We start from the raw sequence: 25,493 nt of genomic DNA, 5'->3' as shown, positions 1-25,493 counted from the left end.
AAACTGGTTTTAGTCATGTATTTATATGTAAGAAATTAGGTTTCAAATCGCCTGAAAATGTAAAAGTATGTGTGATATCTTCATTTTTGCATGGGACATCTATGAGCATTACAGAATTGCTGTGTATCATGGCAAAAAAAGTAGTAGTTAAGCACTGTAGTGTGATCATCTATGAACATTGTTAACACTTTTTAAATTGTCATTAGTCCGTTTCAAGTGTTCATTTTGATTACGTTTCATTGTGGTATGAATTGTTTTCTTTACACATTTTTCTGTTTCAGCGTATACTAGTTTATCACAGACCTTGTTACTCATTAATGTATAGTTTGTTTAATATTCTAAAGCTAAATGCAGAAAAAAAATTGTTCAATGAAAATAAGAAGACTAAAGTTCAGGAGAGTGTGCACAATGGTGTGCACAATGGTGTGCACACTGTCCGCATACAGCCAAGCACACACAGTGTGCGCTTGGCTGTATGCGGACTGTGGAGTTCAATTACCAGTGTATGTCAAATTTAGTTTCTGGAATTAGATTTTGGACAGAGAGCTATCTTGCTAAGGCTTAAGAAATTAACTCCCAGAAACTATGTTTGCACCATTTCTATCTCAAAAATATGAAATAAAATGGCATGCACACAGTCACCTGGAATATGGTAAGTAAATTTTAAGCATCAAAGTAGAGGATTTAAGCCCTAAATTGATTTCTACTTGATTTCATTTAAAACTGTGATACTTTATACTTCTGAAGTAGTTTTATATTTGGAGTACCCTGTAAATTGCTTTACAGTTAAAAAATGGTTAATTCTGGCAACAACAGTGACCTACTGAGTGTGGGTTTTTAGATGGTACATACCTCAGGGCTTAAAAAATGTTTAATGTATGGATTGTGTTCAATATCCTAAAATCGTGAGATGCTTTATGCAAAGTCATTTGAAATCTCATATGGCAATTTTACTCTTCAGCTACATCTCTCGGTGGTCTTCTTGCTTGTAACTGACTAGTAAATTCTAAATGCTGCCATTACCTTTGTTATAGAGTGCTGCCCACACACCAGGTTCTACATGTCATCTTTTGCTATTTGGTTGTTGCAGTATCTAGTTGTGGTTGATGCTAAAGTAAAACTATTACTTAAAGGAAGATTTTTCTCTCACTAGCTCTTTTTCCTGGTTTCTGTATTAAGAACTTCTGAATCTTTTCACCTCTGTAAGTGTACAGGCTTTTGATGTGACTTCTCTTCCTTCCATTAGGCACAGTATTTTGAGGTCCGACAGAATTATTCAGGAGCTCTGGAAACTGTGAACCAGATAATTGCAAACTTTCCAAACTTCATTCCTGCTTTCATAAAGAAAATGAAGCTACAACTAGCCTTGCAGGACTGGGAGCAGGCAGTTGAAACAGCACATAGGTTGAGTATGAAGTAACACACCACTAATTGTGTTCTTGCCATGTTTACACTGTAAAAACACTTTGAAACAAGTAGAAAGGTTTCCATTGATTTTTAATGAATTTGAATTACTTAAATCAGTTTTTTTAAAAAATAAATTTAAACTAAATTAAGTGTTATTAGAACCCCGCCTTGCATTTCTGTGAGGGTACTACATCAATATGTGAATCCATTTTAGGTGGAAGAGGACCTCTTTTGAGATAGGCATGAAGTAGCAAAGCTGTGCTTTCAATTGAAAGCTATGACTTAAAGTGACTGTGCAATACAAGTTATTTTATTCCCCTTTTAGGATAAAACAGATGATTGAGCAAAGGTTTTTGTTTTGGTTTATTTACATTCACCTTTTGTTTGGCTTTAGACTATTGCAGAAAGATGCCCTCAATTTAGAAGCCATAAGAATGGAGGCCCTGCATTATCTGTGCAGGGAAGGAAATATATCTGAGGTGAGTCTTTTTATTAGCAGACTGTTGAGCATAATACAGCCTTTGTAGGGACTAGATGCCACATGCACTATCTTCTTTGTCTTCTCCTCATATACTTTGTCTGGTCCTGTGCTACACTAGTTATCTGCAGGAAGAGGTATATTCACCTATTCTCACTCAAATGGCTGCTCTAGCTTATTGTTGGGGTGTCTTCTGGATGCCAAGGGAAACATCATTTTTTACCTCCATCTTTCCAAAGAACAGGAATCAAGCCAAACAGAAGTCTCCTCTGGACAGTTAATTGAATCATGTTGATTTGAATCATCAAAGCTGGGTCATCATCAATTTGAATCATCAATTTCGCTGAGGGAACTGGGGTTGTTTAGTCTGGAGAAAAGGAGGCTGAGGGGAGACCTTATTGCTCTCTACAACTACCTGAAAGGAGGTTGTAGCGAGGTGGGGGTCGGTCTCTTCTCCCAGGTAACAAGCCATAGGACGAGGGGAAATGGCCTCAAGTTGCACCAGGGGAGGTTTAGACTGGATATTGGGAAATTTTACTTCACTGAAAGGGTTATCAAGCATTGGAACAGGCTGCCCAGGGAAGTGGTTGAGTCACCATCCCTGGGGGTATTTAAAAGATATTTGGATGAGGTGCTTATGGACATGGTGTAGTGGCAGACTTGATAGTGTTAGGTTTACGGTTGGACTTGATGATCTTAAAGGTCTTTTCCAACTTATACGATTCTGTGATTCTGTAATATTTTATTCTTTAAATGCTCTTTTGATAAATTCATAAGTTATTGTAAGCCTTCCATTAATTTTAAGTATTTTATTAATTGAAATAGGGGAAATAATGTGGTCTTCTAGTGATAAATTTTTGCAAGGGTGTCATAGTTACTTAACAACAGTTTGCGATGTTAGGTTGTATAACCTGTGCTTTGTTCACCGTTTTTTGACAATTACTGTGGGTTTTTTTAGCTCTAAGAAGTCTCTTTAACTTTTTCTTCTCTTCCTAAGATCCTTTTCTGCACAGGGATATATGCATCTATTTTGTACATATGGTGCTTGTGCCATTTTTCAGGAGATTTTAAAATACATTATCTAAATTGTCATGAAAAATCATTAAATATTTAAAAATATTTTTCTCATTATGCAAAAATGCTGGTATAATTTAAGTGGAGATTTAGCAAAAAAGGTAAAGTATTTTCAGTGTTTTGTAGGTTTTTTCCAAGTTCTAGAGGAAAAGGTATTTTAGGTTGTTTAACACATTCTTAGTTATTACAAAGAACTCTTTAGTCATTAGTGTATTTATAATCAAATTTAAGTCTTACTTATGCACAATCATAGGAAATATGGAGAAACAGTAACAACTGCAGACTCCAATTCAATAAAGCTGTCCAGGAATGAAACTTGCTGGACATGGTAGGGTATCAACAAAAGGTTCTGAGGTAAAATGTTACATGTGACTAAGACCCATGTCTAGGGAAAAAATTTTAAAAAACGATGAAATTTAAACATGATTCAGGTGTCTACATCTAAAATAATATTAAGAACAACCCACGTACCTTATTATTGTAACCCCAGAAATGTCTGAAGTACCTTAGGTGGTTTGAGAAACTGCGATGTTAAAAGTCTGAGCATCTGGAAGTGCTTTGGTTTTGAGCATGTGTGTCTGGATCACACTGAAGCCCAAACAAGATTCACAGATCAGATTCCTCAGACTATCTTGCTTTATGGGATTCTTCCATTATATCAGATTCTGATCAAGTCTTTCACTTTTTTTAGAGCATGTATAGTGGACACATGATCTATTTTATTGTCACTTTACTATTCCAAAGTATTTTTCTAGGAATTCCAAAATAAATCTAACTCCTAGCCCTGAAAACTTCTGAGTTTAAATTTCAAGCTATTATTGCATAGTAAAATATGTGACTAGGTTTTAGTGAAAACTGTTCAATTGTCCTAATTTGTTCGTTCTTTCTATTACTTATTATGTTACTCCTTTTTCTCCAAGGCTTCAGCAAGACTGGGAGACTTAATTAAAGCACTGGACAGGTTAGAACCACATAATTCGCAGCTCTTCTGTAAAATGGCTTTAGCTTTCAGTAGAACAGTGAGTATGATTTTTATTTTTTTTTTTCCTTAAGCAGCATACAACTATGTATATACTGGTTTATGTTTTATTTTCTGGTAGACAGTTATTAAAAGTCTACTAAAAAGTAGAATATTGCAGATAATTGAAATAGACTGCCTTGTGTAGCCTTTGGTAACTATGTTTTTAAAATTTTACATTTAGTATGAATTACAATACTTAAGCCATCTCATTCCAAAAATGTTTTTACTGCTTGCTTTTAAATGGGAAACAGCTTTCCAATGCAAATACACTCAAATGTCCACCAACCATATTCTTAACATAGGAAAGTGACAAGGTTAATCACATAACCTTGAAGCTGAAGGTTTCTTTAATCTTTGTATTTATCAGAATCATTTTAAGGAAGCATTCAAAGCAACTATCAACTGTGCCTTATTGTATGGTATCGTTTATTTATGTTTGAATCCAGCACACTTTAATGTCACAATTTTTATAGAATCACTACAGATTATATTGATCTTATATGAGAAGTTGTTGTCTCAACTGCTATAGCAATACGTAGTGTGTTTTTCTAAGGGAATCTGAAAAATAAGGAAAACTTGAGGTTTAAAGATTATTCTTACCATTAGTGTGGCCGGAACCAACTCATCCTTCAACATACACAAACCTTAGTTGAAAGAGCATCTGATTTGGCATCCGACAATGCAGAATTTGCTACTGAACTTGGCTACCAAATGATTTTACAAGGGAAAGTGAAAGAAGCTTTAAAATGGTACAAGACTGCTATGACACTTGATGAAACAAGTGTTTCTGCACTAACTGGTAAGGTCTTACACTTTCTTTTGATTTTTACTGGTCTTAAGACACAGACAATGCTTTTGATCACGTTTTCCTGCTATTAGGAAAATCTAGAACTATTAGAACAGGAGCATTGGGCAGTACTTCTTGATTCATGTTATGCTGTCTTCCTTGTAGCAACAGTTTCTCCTCACTGGATATGTCTTCTGGTCTTCCTTTTGAAAAGTGAAACTTTTCACTTTTAAATTAGAACTCTCAAGGTAATGGTAAGGACAGAGATGTGGCTGTATTTTTTTTTTTTAAATTATTATTTATTTATTTTATTTCTGTAGTGCCTAAGAACTAGACAACTCTTAGGCACTACAAAAATAAAAAATTTAAGGGCAGCTGGTAGAACAAGCTGTCCATGGCTACATACATGTCTAAATTAGATTGAAAAACATAATCAAGTCAAAACATCCGACAGTTTTGATGTACATGTTATGTTCTTTGAAAAAAAATTACTTTTGATAAAGTCCAATTGCTTTCAAGAAAATGGAGAGTAAATATGGCATACTTGCTTCACAGATTTTCCCCTGCATTTTTTCTCCTTGACATGCCATTGCCTTCTAATCTGAAACTTCAAACAGTACGAAAAATTTAGAGGGTAGGAATGGCTTGTGTGTGTGATTTACTGTTTTAAACTTTGTAATATAAGGGATGACATCTTTCCATGAAACTGCTTTATAGCATTGCATGTATTAATGTATCAATCATGTATCATCTGTCCTAGGTATTTCTGAGTACATAAAACCTGCATTACCATAAGTCTTGATCTATTCTGTCGTCTTGTATCACCACTTTATGAAGAGGTTGAGGAGAGAAAAGGTCAATTCTGGAAAACAAAGCATGTGCTTGACTAGGAAGACAAATCTGCAATAAAATGTTTAAATATGTTACAGGAATTATCCGTTGTCAGCTAATACAAGGGCAATTAGAAGATGCAGAGCAGCAGTTGGAGTTTCTTAATGAAATTCAACAGTCCATTGGGAAATCTGGGGTAGGAGACGTCTTCCTTCATTAAAATACTTTGATTACAATTTGAATTGTGGTCTACTAGCTACTTCATGTTCTATATTTCAGTCACTTGAACAGGGCATTCTTAATGGAGTATCATTAAATCTAAATTTCAGTTTTTCTTCCTATCAATCTGAGTTAATGTGTTGCCTAACTTTGCAACACAAGGCTGTTCAATGTTTTGATGAGCAAAAACATCATTGCCTTCCTGCAGTGCTTTATCTCTTTAAAATGTCAGGAAGGGAGGGATGTTAATTATTTTCAGGATTTGGAGCTCAGAAAAATTCAGAGCTTCTTTCACAAATTAAAGTAATGCATTGATATAATAATCATCGGTGTCATTTACAGTGAACATACTAAATATCTTACAGTATCTCTAAATATAAAGAAGAAATGGCTAAGATTAATAATTACATAGTATTGTATAAGTAACAGATGAACATATCTGGAATATGGAGATTGTTTTATTTCTTTTTTTTTTTCTGTAGGAATTATCTTTCTTGCATGCAGTCCTAGCTATGAAAAAACATAAGAGACAAGAAGAAGTTATTGCCTTATTGAATGATGTTCTGGATACTCACTTTTCATCTTTGCATGGTTTTCCTCTTGGTGTGGAATATTTTGAAAAACTAAACCCTGATTTCTTGCTAGAAATCGTTAGGGAATATCTTAATTTTTGCCCAGCACAGGTAAGCAACTGTAGGTCACATCTGTCTGAAAATGGAAATTATTCTTGGATTTCATTTTGAGATCAGTTAATCATGAAGCAAAAATTTAGAAATTTTTCCCTCTTAAATGTGAATTTATTAAAAGTAAAAGTGTGTTTTAAGGTATTATACCACTATTTAATCAAAATCACTATGAAAATACATCTTTTCTGAAGTGAGCAAGTTGCAATAATGACACCTGAGGAAACTTGGGATATTTGTTTAATGCACTCTGTGTGTGTATGTATACTTTTTTAGTATCTCTTTTGGTCAGGAAACTGTAACAATACAATGAATAGAGCTATGTCAATATGAAACTAGGATGTTCACGCTAACGATCCTATTCTTGAAATGTTTTTGTCAGCTCAGAGTATCTCTTCAATATACATATGTTCTTTCTTTCAGTTTCTTTTGTGTGTCGGTAAAAATCAGTGGAATACTACTTTTTAATATTATTACTAATTCCAAAGAAAAATATCACTTACATAGATGGCTAATTTTCTGTGACTGAATTTGCTTGTGCTAGTTTTGGCAACAAAAGCATGTAGAACTTAATAAATTGAATGTGGACCTGACATCTCTAAATCAGAAGAAACACATTTATTTTCTTTAAATAGTGTCTTCCTTAAATAGATTATTCTTCTGAAATAGCTGGGAGCCGACTCTTGTTATCCTGTAATTAGCAGATTTCTAGTCTAATTATAGAACCTTCCCATAAATATTTGTTTATGTACAGTTTTAAAATCTAACAGACAAACAAGTAGTTTTCCATTGTTATGAGCCATCCCACCATCTATAATGAAATGGTAATGTTTGAAAATCTGGAACATCAGTAGCAATGACAATTTCATGTCACAGATGGAGATAAATAAGACGTGTCATTCTATGAGGTAGTGTCTTGTCTGAAGGGATATATTCCAGAAGTACTTAATGGCAATGATGGTTTTTAACTTGGAATGAAAACTGTTTTTCCTGAACTATTGTCCATAGGAAGATTTGTAAAAGAAAAGATAGGCTTTTCCTGAAGTGTCATTATCTCTTTATTGCAAAAAGGAGTTTGTGACGTTAGAAAGTGAGGAGTTTAGCCAGGTGGTGGAGGCTTCTGGTTTGATAGTGGAGGGTTGCTGCTTCCCCAGGGCTTGGGTCCTGTGGAAATGTTAGCTGTAACCAGAAGGATCTTTAGGTTGCCTTTTTTCCTTTTTTATATATAACAGTTAGCAACTAGCTAAAGTAATAGAGGGAATGAACAATGTTTCTGATAATGAGCAATTAAAATGTGGTACATTGTACTAGGAGTTTACATGAAAGTAGCTATTTCGCAGCTGCTATTTTCAGTTTGTTGCTAGCAGTATGGATATGTTCTGTGGTGTGGAATGAGGGTAGGAGGGACAGAACCAGAAACTCTTCTCCTTATCCTTCTGGTCATTCATTCTAACTTCAGCTCTCTTGAAGTTTAGTTCAAGTTACCATTGTGTTGGATGAGTTGGCATGGTAATTTAGAGTTTGTTGCCAGATGTTTATGGACTGACTCTTCAGCTTATGCCACATCTGAAGCGTTTTATCATCCTTGAAGTCCATGAGGCTGTCTTGTGTTCCTGCTGGTATCAAGAAGTCGCCCCCTTAAATTTAAAAGTTATTTTTATATTTCTTCACAATGTTGTGGTTTAGCTTCAGTCAGCAACTAAGCACCACATAGCTGCTTGCCTGCCCCCCCCCCCCCCCCCGTGGGATGGGGGAGAGAATCAGAAGAGCAAAAGTAAGAAAACTCGTGGGTTGCGATAAGAACAGTTTAATAATTGTGAAAAGGAAAAAAACTATATAAAATAATAATAATAAATTGTAATGAAAAGGCAAACAACAAAAGAGAGAGAAGAACAAAACCCAGGGAAAAACAAAAAAAACAAGTGATGCAACCGCTCACCACCCACTGACTGACGCCCAGCCAGTCCCCAAGCAGCGATTGCTACCCCCCAGCCAACTCCCCCCAGTTTATATACTGAGCATGATGTCATATGGTATGGAATAGCCCTTTGGCCAGTTTGGATCAATTATCTTGGCTGTGTCCCCTCCCAGCTTCTTGTGCACCTGGCAGAGCATGGGAAGCTGAAAAGTCCTTGACTTAGTGTAAGTGCTACTTAGCAACAACTAAAACATCAGTGTGTTATCAACATTATTCTTGTCCTAAATCCAAAACACAGCACTATACCAGCTACTAGGAAGAAAATTAACTCTATCCCAGCTGAAACCAGGACAACAGCTTTCAGCTTTTTGGGCTGAAGAAAACAACAATGCTTTGCTATTTGTCATTTGAGTTTAAGATGAAGCTCAGACTTGGAATCAAATCTAAGTCCAAAACCTGTCAGCTGAAGTGTTGGTTTTTGTTTGGTTGTGGTTTTGCTTTGTGGTTTTTTTTTGTTTTTTTTTTTCTCCTAGTCTGCAAGTCCTGGGCAGTCTCTTTCACCACTTCTCAAGCACTGTGCTTCTGTTCTTGAAACTGTGGTAAAAACTGTGCCTGGTCTTCAACAAGCTGTCTTTTTAATTGCCAAAGTGAAATACTTGTCAGGTAATAGTTACATGAATGGTTGGCTATCCATCTCTTTAGTTTCTTTAATATAAAAAATTAATTTCACACTTTTAAATAATGATGAATATTTTTCTGTCACTGCAGAACCCTGCACTACAGCTAAGTGAAGAACTCTTGCACTGCCTTTTTTTTGTGATTTGTATGAGCTATATTAATTGCGCAGACACATAAGTATGGTATTTTTTATCTATTGCTTCTAAAAAAGATCACTTATTGAATGATTTACAGATGGAACAATGAGAAAATATCTTACCTTTGACCTGGGTTTGATTTCATTTCATAGCCACATAATACTTAGTATTTGAGTGTTTTCACTAAATGCTCACATTTATTTAAAAATCCCAAGTTATAAAATTGGTGAATAATTAATAAATGCTCTATATTTAACCTCTTTATTTCATATCAACTACTTTTTCACTTTCCCTTTTTTAACTTCCTAGGGGATATTGAAGCAGCCCATAGTAATCTACATTACTGTCTTGAAAGGAATCCTTCTTACGCAGATGCACACTTACTGATGGCCCAGGTGTATTTGGCTCAAAACAATACTAAACTTTGTTCTCAATCCTTGGAACTTTGTCTGAGCTACAATTTTGAGGTGAGTTGGACAAAAGAATGAAACCATTTTCTTCAGGCAGTCATCTGAAGTTATATGTTATTTTGTATAATAATTTTTAAATGGAACTTTTTATGACTCTTCCACTACAAGTTTAATATCTAATATTTATATGAACATAGTATCTGAATATTTATCAAAGAAATAACCGTAAGGACAAAACTAATACCTTATTACAACATACTGAAATTGTTCTGAAATACAAAAAAAGGAAATGGTAGCTTTTTTCAAATTCTTACATAAATATTAAAAACATGTTATATAAACAGAATCTGTAATTCCAGACTAACCTTGCAACAGTCTTTAAAAGCCAGCATAGAAGGATTTGAAGAGTGATCCAGTGTTGTTTCTGGACGTTTTGCACAGATACACAATTGCTAATGAAGATATGCACAGCTGCATGAGTGGATCAGGAGGAGTCCGTAGTTACCTTTTGACAATTCATGCTGCGTTAAATACTCTAAGCCTTAAGAGAGTAGTCATATGCTATGCTTTCTTCCATTAATGTCACATCTTTGTCTGTCTTTTCTGTCCCTTCAGGAGCAAATTTGGTAAATTAAGCCCTGTATTAGAAAACTTTCACTGTTTTGCAGTGGTCCTCACCAGTTTTATTTCTTGGGGCTAATACATTGCAGTATGGGATTTTTGATTTGTTGACATCAGTGGACTTTATGTATGATTAACAGTGAGCTGGGAACACTCTACACAGCACTTATTAGGTCTGTATTGTGCTAAGTCTCTTGACAGAGCTTGGCTGAAGAGTGACAAACTACAATTTCCTTGCAAGCATGCTCCCATCTTGGTTCCTTCCTCCAAGTGATGCAAGAAAGCTGATGATAAACTACCTAGTTACGAGACATTGAGGTGCTTGCGGCTTTGTACACAGTTACATTTCCCTTATGGACATTTCCTTTTCATGGGAAGTATGTTTTAAGAAGGTGGAAAAATGGCAGGCAGGACTTGTGCCAAATAATGATTGTATACTTCTTTTAATTAATAGCCTAACAAAGTGTGCATACAGCAGTGTGGGAGGTGCTTAAAATCCCTTAAAATTCAGTCTAGTTTCAAATAATGCTGTAATGAATGTTTTTTTCTATCCCAAAGTCTAATCTCATGTAATAGTTTTTCTTTTTTAATTAAAAACTTAATTACTAGTTTGCATACTCTTTGAAAATTATAATATTTTCCTAATTAAATTACTGAAATTGAAATTGGATATATTTGGAGGAAAGAAGGAACTGAGGTCAATATTTAAAAAAAAAAATTAAAAATCTTCTTTCAAGGGGTTCACAGTATTCATACTGTGCATAAAGTAAAATTTGGAAACTCCTTATCTCATTATATTCTTTTAGGTGAGAGAACATCCTGTTTATCACTTAATTAAGGCCCAAACCCAGAAGAAGATGGGAGAATTATCAGAAGCTATTAAGACCTTACAGATGGCAAAGAATTTGCCTGGAATGAGAAAACCTACAGCTTCCTCAAAAACTAAAGGAAAAAGAATGGCAGTTGATGCAAGTGATCGTGTGTCTCTCTTCCTAGAGTTAGTAGAAGCTCATCGTTTGAATGGAGAACCGGTAAGATGGCAAACTTGTTAAGATGTAATATATACCTGAAAACAATTTCCTCTTCCCGTTAACAGAAGTGTCTATCCACATTAGTTCAGAATAGAAGACCATCACTTCTTTTACCAAGAGGATTTGCTTGCTAAAATTTCCAAGATGTTAATATCTGACTTGACAACCTGTACCTTAAATCGTACAGACAAAAAAAAAAAAACTACTTGCAGGTGCTCAATTTTGAGTCTACAAAACCCCTTTTAATTTTGAGGAGGAGATACTGTTGATGCTCGTTTGCCGGCATGTGGATTCTTGTTTTGCTGTCAGAATGCTATTAGAAATATTTTTGGATCATGTAGCAGCATCCTTACTATCAGCTGTATCTTAATAATTAACAGTAGGACACTACATATGTATAGGAATATAAGAGAAGCCATAAAATCGTGTAGTTGGAAGTCACCCCTGGAGGTCATCTTATTCAAAGCAGGACCTGTTATAGCAAGGTGCTAAAGGCATTGTCCAGTTGAATTTTGAGCATCTCCTTGTATATATGCAATACAAGAGTTATTTTCTCTACTAAAACTTTTTCTGGTAGTTCATATCACATAAATTTTATTTACAAAATCAAGAGGAAAAAAAAAATTTTTAATGTTTTAGCAAAACAAATGGATACTATGGTTTGGGGGTTTTTTGTGGGTTTTTGGTTGGTTTGTGTAATGCCCCCAGACATTAATTTGCTTATGATGTCTTTATTTTTGGCTGTTCAACAACAGGATATACATTAATTCTGTTGGTTTTATTATTTGAAGCATGAAGCTGCTATAATACTGCAAGACGCCATTAATGAATTTTCTGGAACTCCTGAGGAACTAAGAGTTGTGATTGCAAATGCAGATCTGGCAATTGCTCAAGGAGATGTTGAACAAGCCTTGACTATGCTCCGAAATATTACACCTGAACAGCCTTACTTTGTACAAGCTAAAGAAAAAATGGCAGATATTTATCTTCAGTACAGGAAAGATAAGAAGTTATATGCTGGCTGCTATAGGTAAAAGTTTGTGGTGTGTGTATATATTTTCCTACATGTTTAATGATAGCATGGTGAGCTCATTTTTTCCCTTTCTACTACAATAAATCAGAAATATTTAGTGGCATAATTAATTCGTCTGAGTAAGTGTTGTAACATTTAAAACAGTAATTGGAAGTCCTATTTTGGAAAGATATCTCAGATTTTTTTTGTTTTATTTTCAGAAATAAAGAAAAACTAAAATCTGCAGAGGATAAAATTGTTGTGCCCTATTTGTTGTTGTTTAGATACCAGTATTGACATGTTAAATATTGAGCAAGGTTCTGTCTTCTGTTTCCAGAGACCTAGTAGAAAAACTGCCAAGTGCTCATACTTTTCTTCTTCTTGGTGATGCATACATGAATATTCAAGAGGTAAGTGCTTGCTAGAGATTAATAGAATGATTGAGTCATTTGTTGACTTTGGCAACTTGAGACAATGTAGCATGCTGACTTATTGATTAGTAGTTGGCAAACAAACTGCTTAGGATGCAAAAAAGCATAATTACTGGCTACGAATGTAACTGTTCTAAGTTCAAAGAAAAACGTGTTGAAAATTTGTTTCTTCTAATAACTGACTGGGTGGAAGTCAAGGAGAGAATTTTCTCTAGAAGACTGACCCATAAGACTAACGAAAATCTAAAGTGAGAGCTAAATTAAATTCAGAAGGAAGTTGGAGATGTTTAGAACTAGAGTTCTGAAGCTTAGAATAATTCTAGATAACTTAGTTCTCATATTGAAAGTTTTATTTAAAAATTTTAAACTACTGAATTCCTATACTTTTTTTTTAATTTACATCCTTTGCTTTCTTGATGAACTGGAAATGTTATTCAGTACTTGTAAAAGACAATGTAGTCAAGTGGACATAGGAATTTGAAGGATACACATTTAAATTCATATTTTGAAAAAATAGATTGGGTTACGACATGGAATAGTTTAGATTACTAGCTTGGGGCTCTGTAGGTGATTAATGGTTCTTTACTTATTAACGTTTGTGTGTAGTTTTCTGCTTAATGAAGAATTATAAAGCAAAAAGGAATTTGTTTAGATCTGCTGTAACATGGCTAGAGGAGAGAAATGGATGATCATCCAACACAGTAATAAGTTTGCATAATTTTTGTTAACATGAAAATAGTAGTAGAGAAATTTCAGTGGAAAAAGAATCAGGTTAACTCAAACTCATTTATTTGCCAAGTTCTCTCCACATTCTGTTTTAGCATGGAAATGTAAATTTACATGGGCTTTACACTTCCTGCAATTTCATAGTGACCATTCTTCTCTCAGAAGTGTTGTAGCTTATGAACCAGTAGTACTTGGCAGTCATTCCTGGAGGTGTTACCAGATTTTGTTTTCTTCAGACACTTGTTATATTAATCCTTGACTTCTGTGTTTTTTATCTTTTACTGTTGAAGCCTGATGAAGCCATAGAAGTCTATGAGCAGGCCTTGAAGAAAAATCCAAAAGATCCAGCTTTAGCAAGTAAAATTGGAAAAGCCCTAATCAAAACACATAACTATTCAAAGGTATTCTATAAGTACTGTATTACGCTAATTAAGTATTGTGTCCATTATTGTCAACATATGGGCTTTGCCTGATTTTTGTTTTCAGGTTGGGTACAAGCATTTCACTTAAAGTCTGTTTAGTGCTTTAATCCTGAAAGTAGGTTTGTAGATCCCCTTCAAAATATCTAGTCAGTCAGCTCTGTGGCCCTTGCACGGGACAGGGACGGGAAGAAAGTATTTTGGGACAGCCTAGGAAGGAAACAAGCAGGGCTGTAATGCTGGGGAAATGGCGTGATTGTACCCTTAGTGCTTACATACAGGAATCTTGAACTTGGGACTTTTATTTTTTGTTTACATCTCACTGAGCCTTTTAATACAATGTTCTTAAATAGTCTCTATGTTGCCAAAAAGACCTAACTGTTCTGTGCTTACGATATTCTGCATATGGACTGTGAAAGAAGCTGAGAGTTTCTAATTTATTTTTTGGAGGAAGCAAACATCTTCTCAAGCTGTCATGTGCGTTAGTTACAAGTGGTTTTGACATGGATTCGTAGAAAATTGCAGAGGAATCAGTGCCAGCTTCCTAACTTTCAGCATCTGCTGTCTTTTCTAGTCACTTATATTGAAATAACAAACAGTAAATGGGTACAGAAAGTGTCTGGGAGACCAAGTAAGAGAAATGGCTCTGTACTCTGTTTCAGCAGCACCTCTTCCATAAATGGTTAGCACAATCTTCCTCTGTACTCATGGAAGTTATTTCAAATAATGGTGTCTCTATGTCTCTTGGACCTGGAAGAAGTTAGGAGGACAGCAACAAAGATGATCAGGGAGTTGGAGCACCTCCCCTATGAGGACAGGCTGAGAGTTGCCGTTGTTTAGCCTAGAGAAGAGAAGGCTCCGGGGAGACCTTATAGCAGCCTTCCAGTACTTCAAGAGGGCCTACAGGAAAGGTGGCAAGAGACTCTTTATCAGGGAGTGTAGGGATAGGACAAGGGGTAATGGTTTCAAACTGAAAGAGGGTAGATTTAGATTAGATATGATGAAAAAAATCTTTACTGTGAGGGTGGTGAGATACTGGAACAGGTTGCCCAGAGAAGCTGTGGATGGCCTGTCCCTGGAGGTGTTCAAGGCCAGGTTGGATGAGGCTTTGAGCAACCTTTTCTAGTGGAAGGTGTCCCTGCCCATGGCAGGGGAGTTGGAACCAGATGATGTCTAAGGTCCTTTCCAACCCAAACCATTCCATGATTCTCTGAAATCTATTTTCTGCCTTGGATTCAGGACAGGACTGTTAGTTCCCATCATCACTTCTTGTCAGGCTTAATACTGATTGAAGGTTCCAGTCTGAATTTTTGTATTACCAGCTTAGATAAGCGATACTGCATAGACTCTTTCAAGCAACATACTAATATGCCATCATCTTACCTGTTTAAAGTTGCATGTTTATTACCATTGTGCTAGGAGGTTGCCTAAGGGGAAACATGGTGTTAGCTCCACGGAGTAAACCCAAAGGTTCTCTATCTTCTGGGAATGTCTATTTAATAGATTTTTTTCATTTTTTCAGGAAGACTATTAATGAACAAGCAAGTTACCAAGCAGTGACTGGGGAGTTCTGTTGCATAGAAGTCCCACTACAGATTTCTTTCTTATCACATGGAATGTGAAATATTCAGTGTGTTGTTCCAGGGAATACACAGTTTTTATATTTGTGATGTATGAGCTGGTTTTTGCATATATGCACTGTGATTAGTCAACTGCACTTTCACTGTTTTCAGGTTGGATAGAAGGAAGCCTTTCCCTTTAAAGCACTAAACAGTCTTTTTATCCTGAAAGTAAGTTTGTAGATCCCCTTCAAAATATCTGGCCAAAGGCACAGTTACATGTTGGTGGATACAAATCTGGTGAATTGTAGTTCTGGTGACTTGCAGTTTATGTGGTTTTGGGCCTCACTCGAAACCATGTTTAATTACTTCTCCATTGACCCAGTCTTATTATGTCTTCTAGCCTTAACATTGGCTAGGAGAGTAGTAATAGAGGCTTTAACTTATTGTAGGAAAAGCAGAAGAAAATGTTTGGGGAAAATTTGCCAGAGCAAATGATTTTATTTGGGCAACTCAAACTACTGGAGGGTGTGTCCAAATTGTGTTTTGTGTTTGCAATGTTAGAATTTTCACTTGCTTCTGTTTAGGTCAGTATTACAAGCAGCTCAGTATATGATTCCTATCTTGCTCCGTGATACTTCAGACCTTTTTTGTGTGTGTGTAATAATCTAATGTACTGTGAGGGTTCCTAGAGTTACTATAGAAAAACTTGTAATCTCTATGGTGATGAGTGTTTTATGGACTTCAATTTTTTTATTTTGAGGCTTCACCTATATTATCCTTGCGATGCTTAAGCCTAAATAGGTAACCTGCCTGATATATGCATTATTAGCACATTTAAACATGTTCTATTTTAAAACAATAGAAGTTAATAAAATATTTCAAATTCACTTTGGAAATGTAACTTTTCAAAATAATTCCAGTTCTCATTTTTCCCTTTACTTAGACAAGTAACATCCTATTTCAAGACTACTTAAATTATTTTGAACTGTTTTTTTTTTTTAAACTTGTGGAATAATAATTTATTGATGCAGAACATTGCTTTTTTTTCTTGAGTATATGTTTGACTTTTTTAATCGATAGTCAGTTTTTGTGTTTAAAAATGCAAAAAGAGAAGACTCCTTTCTATTAGATTATGCTTAGTTGGTATTTTTAAACTTTTCGTTACTGCTTTTATCTTCATGTTTTGCAGGTAGACTTTGGGAAAATATTTGTCCTTTGTATACAGTAAACTCCAGTCTGACTGAAATTATACAACTTCAGCAGCTAATGAAAATGTAGTTTAATTGGCAGTGATCCTGTCAAAGATACAACATCATAATGTGGCTAGGCTATGTAAATGCATGTTTGTCAAAATGTGGGCTCTAGTTATTCATTTATCTTTTTAATTTGGCATTACATTCTCAGAAGCCTGAACTTGCAACTAAATAACATCTCTTTAATACAGTATTTATTAGAAATGACTTGGCTATAAGAGAAGTGAAGAAAATAGAGAAAACTCTAAGCAGCATGTCATTGAATACCTAAGTAGCAAGGTGGTTGTCTTTAAATAAGAGTCAGATTTTTGTTTCTTCCTTTTAGGCAATCAGTTACTATGAGGCTGCATTGAGAAGCGGTCAACAGAATTTCCTTTGCTATGATTTGGCTGAGCTTTTAATGAAACTGAAGCAATATGAAAAGGCAGAAAAAGTACTTCAGCAAGCTTTAGATCATGAGCCTGGTAGGAATGGTATTAATTTACAGCAAAACATACAATTTCTACTGTTGTTTGTGTCTTCTGTGTGATTGTAAGGAATAAACAAGTTCCATATAAACTTTTTTTGAACTGTAAAACACAGGAAACTTAAGTGATAAATGAGAAATGCACTCTAAAATTAACTTCACTTACATTTAAAGGTGCCTTTGGCAGGAGTTTTAAACTTGCAGCATCTGTGATAGATGAAGTCAGTAAATACAATGGCAGAACTCCACACGTGCAAGGTCCTTTCTTTTCTTTGCTAACAAATGTTCTGATTCTGAATTGATCAAATATAGATGAGTCATTCCTGCTGTTAGGGAATGGTTGTTTAGGTGGTAAATGCTATACAGTGTCCTTCAGAGCAAAGAGATTGAAGTGGTTGAAAATGTCTCTTAGGACCCTCTTTTACATGGAATATGTATGGGAATATGCACTTGTAAAGCTAAAACTTTTGGATTTTTTTTCCTTGTTTTTGTTAAAAGGCAATTATGAAGTTTTAAGGTGTTTAGTGTGAGCTATTGAGCTGTACCCTTAATTAAGGAAAGCTTTTTGTAGTGGTTTAATTATATTTGTTAACTTTTGTGGCTGAATACAGAAACAGTACTATCAAGTCTTATTACGAGACCCTTCTGTAAGTTTTTCTTATGTCACTATTTTACTGGTCTTTCGTACTGTGCAGTGGAGTGTTGGTTTTCTGTCTTGTTTACTTCTTACTGAAAAAATCCTCTGATTTAATGTTATATTCCTGTCTTAGTTAAGCCTTTGAGGACCTGGCTAATTTAATAATCATGCTCAAGACAGCTTGATCTTCTAGTGTGGAAATATAAATTAGCAGTAAATACAGTTTGCCCCGTATACTTTAAAATCTTCTCTTCCATCTTACAATGAAGCAAAAAGTACATAAGCCAATATCCTTTTTGTACGTCTTTTGATATACATGCATTCTCAACATGAAAAAAGTATATCTCATTGGCCGACTGGGAAAATTATTGAACAGTTTAATATCTTTTTTTAGAAATGCTAAAATATCCTTCATTTGTGAAAGAAAAATGAAATATAGGAAATGTACTGGAGGGAATGATCTTACATGGCTGGCTACATGGCCTAATCTCTGATTCAGAATAGCATGTCACAATTACAGCACTTTGAAGACAGTTTGCTAATAGAGTATATCTCAAGATACTTTTATTTTTTTTAATTTTAATAAAGCATGGATTTTGGTGGCTTTTATGTTTTTAATGTGGAACTGTGCTCAAGATACCACTTTGTCGATAGATTAAAATGAATACAAGCCAGGGAGATCTTGTATTCTTCAAATACTATTTTATGCATATGTATTTTAACTATTATTCAAAAGTAGCTTGCTGCTTTTTTAATAGATACTGAAATATTTAGTTAAATAACTGTTTGTATTCATGTCTGTTCCAGATTCTAGCAAAAGAAAGGTAGTTTGAGGTCTGACTAGAAATTTCATCAAACAATCTCATGCTTTTTGGGTGTACAGTAGCACTCATTGAATCAATTTGGACATTTTTCAATGACTTTGAAGAGGATTTAAACAAGAAATGTCAGGAGGGGTTTTATTTCCTGTCCATTTAAATCAAAAGCTTTTCTTTCATATTTCTGAGAATGCAAATAGACTAGACAGTTAATTTTTTTGTATCCCTTTTTCATCTTTCAATGTCGTTGGCCTTACAACCTACAAACAGAATGAGATTTAATGTTTGCTTTGCCCACTAACAACACACCCGAGTCAAATCACAATCCTAAGATCGAGCTGTGGACTTTTCTCTTAAGCTCTTGCCTGGAGTATGTAGAGAGCTTCATCTTTCTTCGACTTTACCAGGATCAGTTCTTGGAAGAATCATGTATGTTCAATGTAATTCATTCTAGTTAATGAATTGTCTTCTCTCATGGAAGATGGACGTTACCAGGTGCTTCTGGCAAAAATTTACAGCAAAATGGAGAAGATTGATGAAGCTATTGTTTCATTACAACAGGTAAAGGGGAAAACAAAAAACGCTATAAAAGCTTGCAGTGGCCTCACTTTTATCCCTGGTTTCACTTTTATCCCAGATTCAAACCATAATATTTTTGTGAATGAGGAAAATGCATACATGGAAGGGATAAAGCACCAGTGACTGGTGTGAAATGTAAAGAACATAAGTGGTTAGAAAGTCTTAAGATTTTGTGAGCAGTGTTATCTGAATTTTAGCTCAGAATGCAGGCTTTTACTGGAAGCCTGCATTGGTACTATGCCTTCATTTGTGTGTGGAGCATAGTTTTAGCAGAGCAGGTGAAAACAAAATTGACTATGGGGACAGCTAGGTTACATATCTTTAGCTCAGCATTGAACACCACTCATTGAAAGCTGTTCCAGATTGTTCTATGGTTACCTGTCATTTTGTTCTACCGCTGTTTATTTTAAACAGCAATAATAAGATCTGTTCATTCTGGAGTTGAATATTATCACTCAGTCTGAGGCTTGAAAGGACAAAGTTGGAACCTAGAGATAATTTAATGCATTTAGAAGATGCTTTCTCAAAACAAAGGCTGAGCAAGAGGTTGGGTCAGTACATTCTCTTCTGTTATACCTCCACTCTGTTACAGAAACAGTAAACTCTGGTAGCATCTTCTGACCAGCAAGAAAAGTAAATTATGTAGATTGGTTAGAAAGATAATTGTACATAAGAGTTAAAATCCTACTGATATTGCTATTTAATCTGTTGTTAAATTCTTGCTTCTTTTTTCCTTATAATGCACTTTTTTCATTCTCAAAGTTGTTTTTTTTCCCCCCATTCTGCTTTAGTAAATTTTGCCCAAAGCAGTGTACTTCCCTTACTCTTTACTACTTTAGTTCTTTCAAGTTTCTCACTACATCTCACTTCAAAAACTTTGTGTTTGTGTCTCTCCCCTTTTTTTTCTTCTGTTGTTGTTTTTGTTACTGACCTCAAAACTGTCCTTCCTTGTACCTATTCTCTTTGAAATCTTTTCCTGCTCCTTCTCCTTTTGCTGCCACATTCATTTACACAAAACCACCTGTATTTTGATTATTTCAGCAGGAGTAGCTGCTCGGTCATGCTATTGCCTGTTCTTAAACAGGTTTCTTCCCTTGGTTTTCAGAGTGATGTTAGAAGTTCCCTGCAGATTTTACTTTGTGTTTGAATTCTCCTTCCCTGCTAGGCAAAATGGGGGGCGAGAAGCAGCAGAATAATATTAGTGCTTCCTTCTCTTCAGCTTGTGAACTTTTAAATGAGCGAAGCAGCTGTTCTGAGATTTTATTTCAATGTTAAGATAGTTACAAAACTGCTTGAGCAGAAAGAGGGAATCTCTTGTGTGTTAATTGGCTAGAATTCCAGTTGAAATCAAAGAAAACTGATCAGGCATAATCAGAATTGGGCATAGCTATTTCCTTATCTGACCCCTTTTGGGGCATCTGCTATTAACAGAGGTCTACCTCTATGCTTTTGCTAGACTTTCTCAATCACCCCCTAAATGAAGGACCGCAGAAAATAAAATCTGAAGGATTTTTTGCACACACCCCCCAGGTTTTCTGTGCTTAATAATAGATTTAAGTACATACACCTTCTGGGTTTTGGCCTTTGAGGTCTTGTTTGTACATCTTATCAAAAGCTTAATTTTAAGAAAAAAAGGAAAAAGGCATGTAATGCTTCTGTTTAATATTTTTGATGTAGGAAAGTAGCTTGGAGACTAAGGAAGTTCTTAAGGGGAACCCATGGAGATGATGATAAAATTGTTCTAAGCAAAACTGTAGGGCTTGTGTGCAAAAGCATTGCTTTTCTCTTTAATAATGAGACTTTGTTCAATGATGTCCTACACCAGCATTTTTTTGTGATTACAGCTCTGCTAATAGTTATAAATTGGAACATAACCATTTGAATTGGGGAAGAGGTTAGTTATAAATAATGCAAGGCACAGAAATACTGGGGGAAATTTAGACCAATAAAAATGTGTCATCTTTATTCAAATAAATGTATTTGACCTAAATATTCCTTAGATGGAGTATTAAATAAGCTTGTTCATACCACCCTTTTCTTCAAGTACACAAGGGGTAAACTCGATCCCTCCCTGTCTTTTTGCTTTAATGTCCTGTTCCTTACGTTTCACAAAATACAGTATGTAAGATTATCTTAATTATGTTCTACAAAGTGTAGAGTATACATTATTGGATTGGCATGCAGTTGTCATAAGGAGTATTTTAGAAAAAGTGTATTGGGATTCCATCTTAGTGGAAGTGTTGAACACTAGGTTGCTTTTCAGCATGTTTCTAATGTGAATTTTGAGGAAGCAAGGCAGTTTGACACAGGTTGTTGAGGGAGAGATATTGGGGGGGTGTTTTGTTTTGCTTGTTTTCATTGATGTTTTTTATAGTGGAGACGTTTTTACCTGCTTTTTTATTATTTGGGGCTTTTCATCTATAAAACACATAGTATGCTTACAGAACCTTTTAATTACATTATTTTTAAGTAGATAATACAAAATTCATTCCTTTGAAAATTTTTGACTGTTCAGTCCTTTCCCCACACTAGGCTCGGGAATTACAAGCCAGAGTGCTTAAACGGACTCTAATAGAACAGCTGGATGCAGTTCCTGCACAGAAACAGTTAGCGGCTGAAATTTGTGCCGAGATTGCAAAACATTCTACAGTCCAGCGAAACTATGAAAAAGCAATTAAATTTTACAAAGAAGCTCTTGTTCACTGTGAAACCAATAACAAGGTTAGTTCTCCCTCTGACTTTTTTGCATTGTTTTTCCATTCAGTTTTGATATCTAGCAATACATTTTTCCAGTTATCCAAAGTGTAGAAGTATATTTGCAATTATTTCTGCTTTATGATATACATAGAGCCTTGAACTTTCTCCTCTTCATTGCTTATCATGATAAACTAGTTGTATGTACTGCTAATTTCTGTCTCTTACACAAACTCCTGATTCAAGTGGTGGTCTGCATGTACTCAGAGTTGTCCATTAGATCATATAGTGAGCTTGTCTTCATGTACCAGTTGAGGACATATAAGGTACGGCACGGTAATAATGGAGATTGAAACAATCTTGCTTGTTACCTGTCCTCTGGAATGAAGTCCCAGTGGTTTCAGTCAGTTCAGATAATTTCTGTCTCTTCTGTATCTGTTTTGGCAGTTTTAGACTTTTATCTCGACTTGGTAGGATTCCAATTTTAGTCACAAAATGTTGGTGATGTTGAGCAGTGATTATTGCACTGCTTCTCTCTTCCCTGCACTGTCTCTTCCCCACAAGTCTACTTGTTGATAAATGCTGGTAAATTTGAGCTTATTTTTATCCCTCTTCCTTCTTCTCCTTTCACAGCCCTGGGTTTTAGAGATAAGAGAGGGAGAAGTGAAAGGCTGAGAAACTTACAATGAGCACCAAAATTAAGTGTCAACTTTAGTAGGTTTTCTTTAGATTAAAAATAAATAAATATATTTTTGTCAAAGTTCCATTATTTTCTAGCATAAGTGTGTTGTATATTTAGGTGTATGTGAAGACTTCTTATTTTAATGCTTCTTATTGCACAGCTGTCAGATTCACCAGCTGCTAAATTATCAGCATCTCACCTGGTTTTAATACTTGAACTTCTGTGTTGTGGTTTCAAGAATCTAGGTCCTTCCTAAAGTTACAACTTCAGCATCTTTGAGACAGCCTTTACTCAAGGCATCTTGTAAGAATGATGGAGAAGAAAAATAAATGGGGAGAGGAATAAAAAAATCCTTAAAATCTTCAAAGGAGGGTGACTTCCCTATTCTATCATTAAGAGTGAGGAGACTGCCTGTCATAGTACAGGTACAGTGTGGCTTTTGTGGTATGCCATCCCAGTAATTCAGTATCAAAGCCTTAATCTTTTTTTCTTTCACACCAGTACTGAAATACCAGCATGGCATTTCCCTTCAATTCTTGCTAAAATCATACTATTGAGAGATTCCCATTGTTACAAGATATGGTATGCACTGACACTTGTACTGAGTATCTGTTAGATGCACTTACTGGAGATTTTTGCTTTAATCCTACTTCACTAACAACATGGAATACAGTGACATCTTAGAAAAATCTAAGACTGAATTTCTGATTAAGAACTTGTTTCCTGCTTAGAGTACTGAAAGCAAAATACTTTTGGTTACCCACAACTAGTATAAATGAGTCATCTCACTCTATTTCTACAATTTCAGTAGATTTGAACTTGTTTTCTTCCCTTCATTTTTAAAACCACTGCCAGTACAAGGTTGGAATTGAATTCTTTTAGATTACAAAATACAAATTTGAACTGTTAAATACCAACCTATTTCTTGATGTCTTCACAGAGGTTACTTTCCTTAAAATTATATGTGGAAGTATTGGAAATTCCTTTGAAGCTCTCTGTACCTTGTTTCATCAGAACAAAACCTCCTGTATTCCAGCCAAAGTAACCCAAAACAGATTTGAAATGTTGCATTAAACAAATTATTCAGCTAAATGTGAAGAGACTGTAGTCCATGTCATAAGGGTTTGGGGTTGTGTTGTTTTGTTTCATTTTACATAGTCAAATCTGGTAGGTAAGATCCTACCTCATTTCTCTGACCAGATAAGAGGCAATGCAGTTTCCAGATGCAGACTTGAAGTGGATCACAGACTGCATCAAGCACATCATTTCACAGTATCATTGTTTTCTGGGTTGGGGTTGAAAACTGAGACACCACTTCCAGCCACTAGAATCTAGTATAGAAGTCCAGTTTAACTGGCATTCTTCTCTTGACATGCCCAAGGCAGGAAATGTTCCTTGACTAGCAGACTGCTTTTTGGTCTTCCAAGAACAGTGGCTTGAAGAAAGCCTTCATAAATTCTTACATGCATGCTATCTCCATATAATTTAAATGCTTACCCACCTGCCTTTCTGTTTCAGAATTATATACTATATGTTTGAATATGCAAATAACAGGAAGTAGGAAGAAAACAGTTGTTAAATATTACACAAGTAGCCTTCATATCCTGAACAGGATGTTAAAAACACTATTTTGATTCAGAAGTGCCTTTCAGAAGTGTAACCAGAGAGAGAATTGCAATGCAATTATAAATGCCTCCTTTTTAAAAACAAAATCAAAACACTATTTAAAATTAAGCAGGAGTGACATTGCTTACTGTTAGTCTACTGCTAATTTTACTTTCTGATTGGTTTCACTCCCATTTGTTTCAATGGGAACTTGATTAAATCTGTGGTAACTCTTGTGTTTGTAAACTTTTCTGTAGCATTTTATTCAGAATAGTCTATGATGGGACTTCAGCCTTAAGGATGCATGCTTATGTATATTTCAGTTTGTTAATATTTATTCTGCAATTGCTTCTCAGAAATGGATCCACACACAGTCTTAATGTGGTAGGTTTGGAAATGCAAATAAGAAAACTATTTTTGCTGGAATTTGCTTGTACTCCAGAACTAATTGGTGAATGTTAATGAGGTGTTTGCATTTGTCACTGAATTTAAAACTACTTGCATTTACATCTTTTTCCAAAAAAATTATTCTTACCAAAATACTGTATTCTTCAGAGCAATACTATCTGAGCAGCTATTTTCAATGTACCTGCAGAATATCTCTCTGTTTTAAAGGTGAGGGAATGGAAATTAATTAAATTACTTGACCAAGAGCCCACAGGAAACAACAGAGAAATCACTCTCTTTAGAAGAGAAATAATTTTTTCCTGAGGCTCTGAAATCTCAGGTTAATACTCGTAGAACTGAACCAGCTTTCTTTAATCTTTGAATTACATATAGTTAAATATTTTAATCTACAGGCAATGTTGGAACTTGCACGTTTATATCTTGCACAAGATGATACTGATGCCTGTCAACATCAGTGTTCCTTACTACTGAAGAACGACCAAGATAATGAAGCAGCAACGATGGTATGTGCTATTATACTAATACTATATCAGAAGTTTTTTGAGATTTGTGTGTCTGCAATGTGATGGATCCATAAAATACTACTTTTAAGAAAGCCTACAGCTTCTGATTTCAAAAAACATGTGAAAAATCCATTGCAACAAAATGTTTTTCTCTTTATGCTGGATAATGATTCAATATGAATTTTCTAGCAATCATAGCCTTTGTTTTATCTCAATGCAAAAATGTGTCTTTAAAAGTACTAGTAGAGGAAAAAGTAGTAGTTGTAAGATTGACTAAAGCATGGGTTAATGCATGTTCTATTAACAATGGACTAATGGTGAGGGAAGAAGTTATTTTTCCAGCACAGTAATATTAATGCGAGTATCTAAAAAAACTTCCAGAAGAAAAGAACTGTGTACTTAA

The 25,493-nt window shown here is 35.1% G+C and overlaps 1 protein-coding gene across 7 annotated transcripts in view; it reads left to right on the top strand.

Annotated features, from left to right (window-relative positions):
* The window catches only part of TTC21B (tetratricopeptide repeat domain 21B), a 47,407-nt gene that overhangs the window by 6,230 nt on the left and 15,684 nt on the right, over window positions 1–25,493 (top strand). For 5 of the 7 annotated variants that reach the window (XR_012044255.1, XM_072873948.1, XM_072873951.1 and 2 more), the window contains 16 exons: window positions 1,247–1,404; window positions 1,802–1,886; window positions 3,880–3,978; window positions 4,587–4,779; window positions 5,697–5,794; window positions 6,300–6,500; window positions 8,952–9,081; window positions 9,543–9,700; window positions 11,071–11,295; window positions 12,087–12,325; window positions 12,645–12,717; window positions 13,755–13,865; window positions 17,024–17,162; window positions 19,074–19,180; window positions 21,731–21,919; window positions 24,980–25,090. Coding sequence is in view for 6 of the 7 variants with exons in the window: in XM_072873948.1 (XP_072730049.1) it covers window positions 1,247–1,404; window positions 1,802–1,886; window positions 3,880–3,978; window positions 4,587–4,779; window positions 5,697–5,794; window positions 6,300–6,500; window positions 8,952–9,081; window positions 9,543–9,700; window positions 11,071–11,295; window positions 12,087–12,325; window positions 12,645–12,717; window positions 13,755–13,865; window positions 17,024–17,162; window positions 19,074–19,180; window positions 21,731–21,919; window positions 24,980–25,090 (2,316 nt within the window). In the remaining variant the exon portion in view is untranslated. The remainder of the gene's footprint in view (window positions 1–1,246; window positions 1,405–1,801; window positions 1,887–3,879; window positions 3,979–4,586; window positions 4,780–5,696; window positions 5,795–6,299; window positions 6,501–8,951; window positions 9,082–9,542; window positions 9,701–11,070; window positions 11,296–12,086; window positions 12,326–12,644; window positions 12,718–13,754; window positions 13,866–17,023; window positions 17,163–19,073; window positions 19,181–21,730; window positions 21,920–24,979; window positions 25,091–25,493) is intronic. The other 2 variants (XM_072873949.1, XM_072873952.1) reach the window with 2 other exon arrangements.

The sequence above is a fragment of the Ciconia boyciana genome, chromosome 10, assembly GCF_034638445.1.
Source record: "Ciconia boyciana chromosome 10, ASM3463844v1, whole genome shotgun sequence".
Lineage (NCBI taxonomy): Eukaryota > Metazoa > Chordata > Aves > Ciconiiformes > Ciconiidae > Ciconia > Ciconia boyciana.
This window is presented reverse-complemented; position numbering and strand designations above follow the sequence as displayed.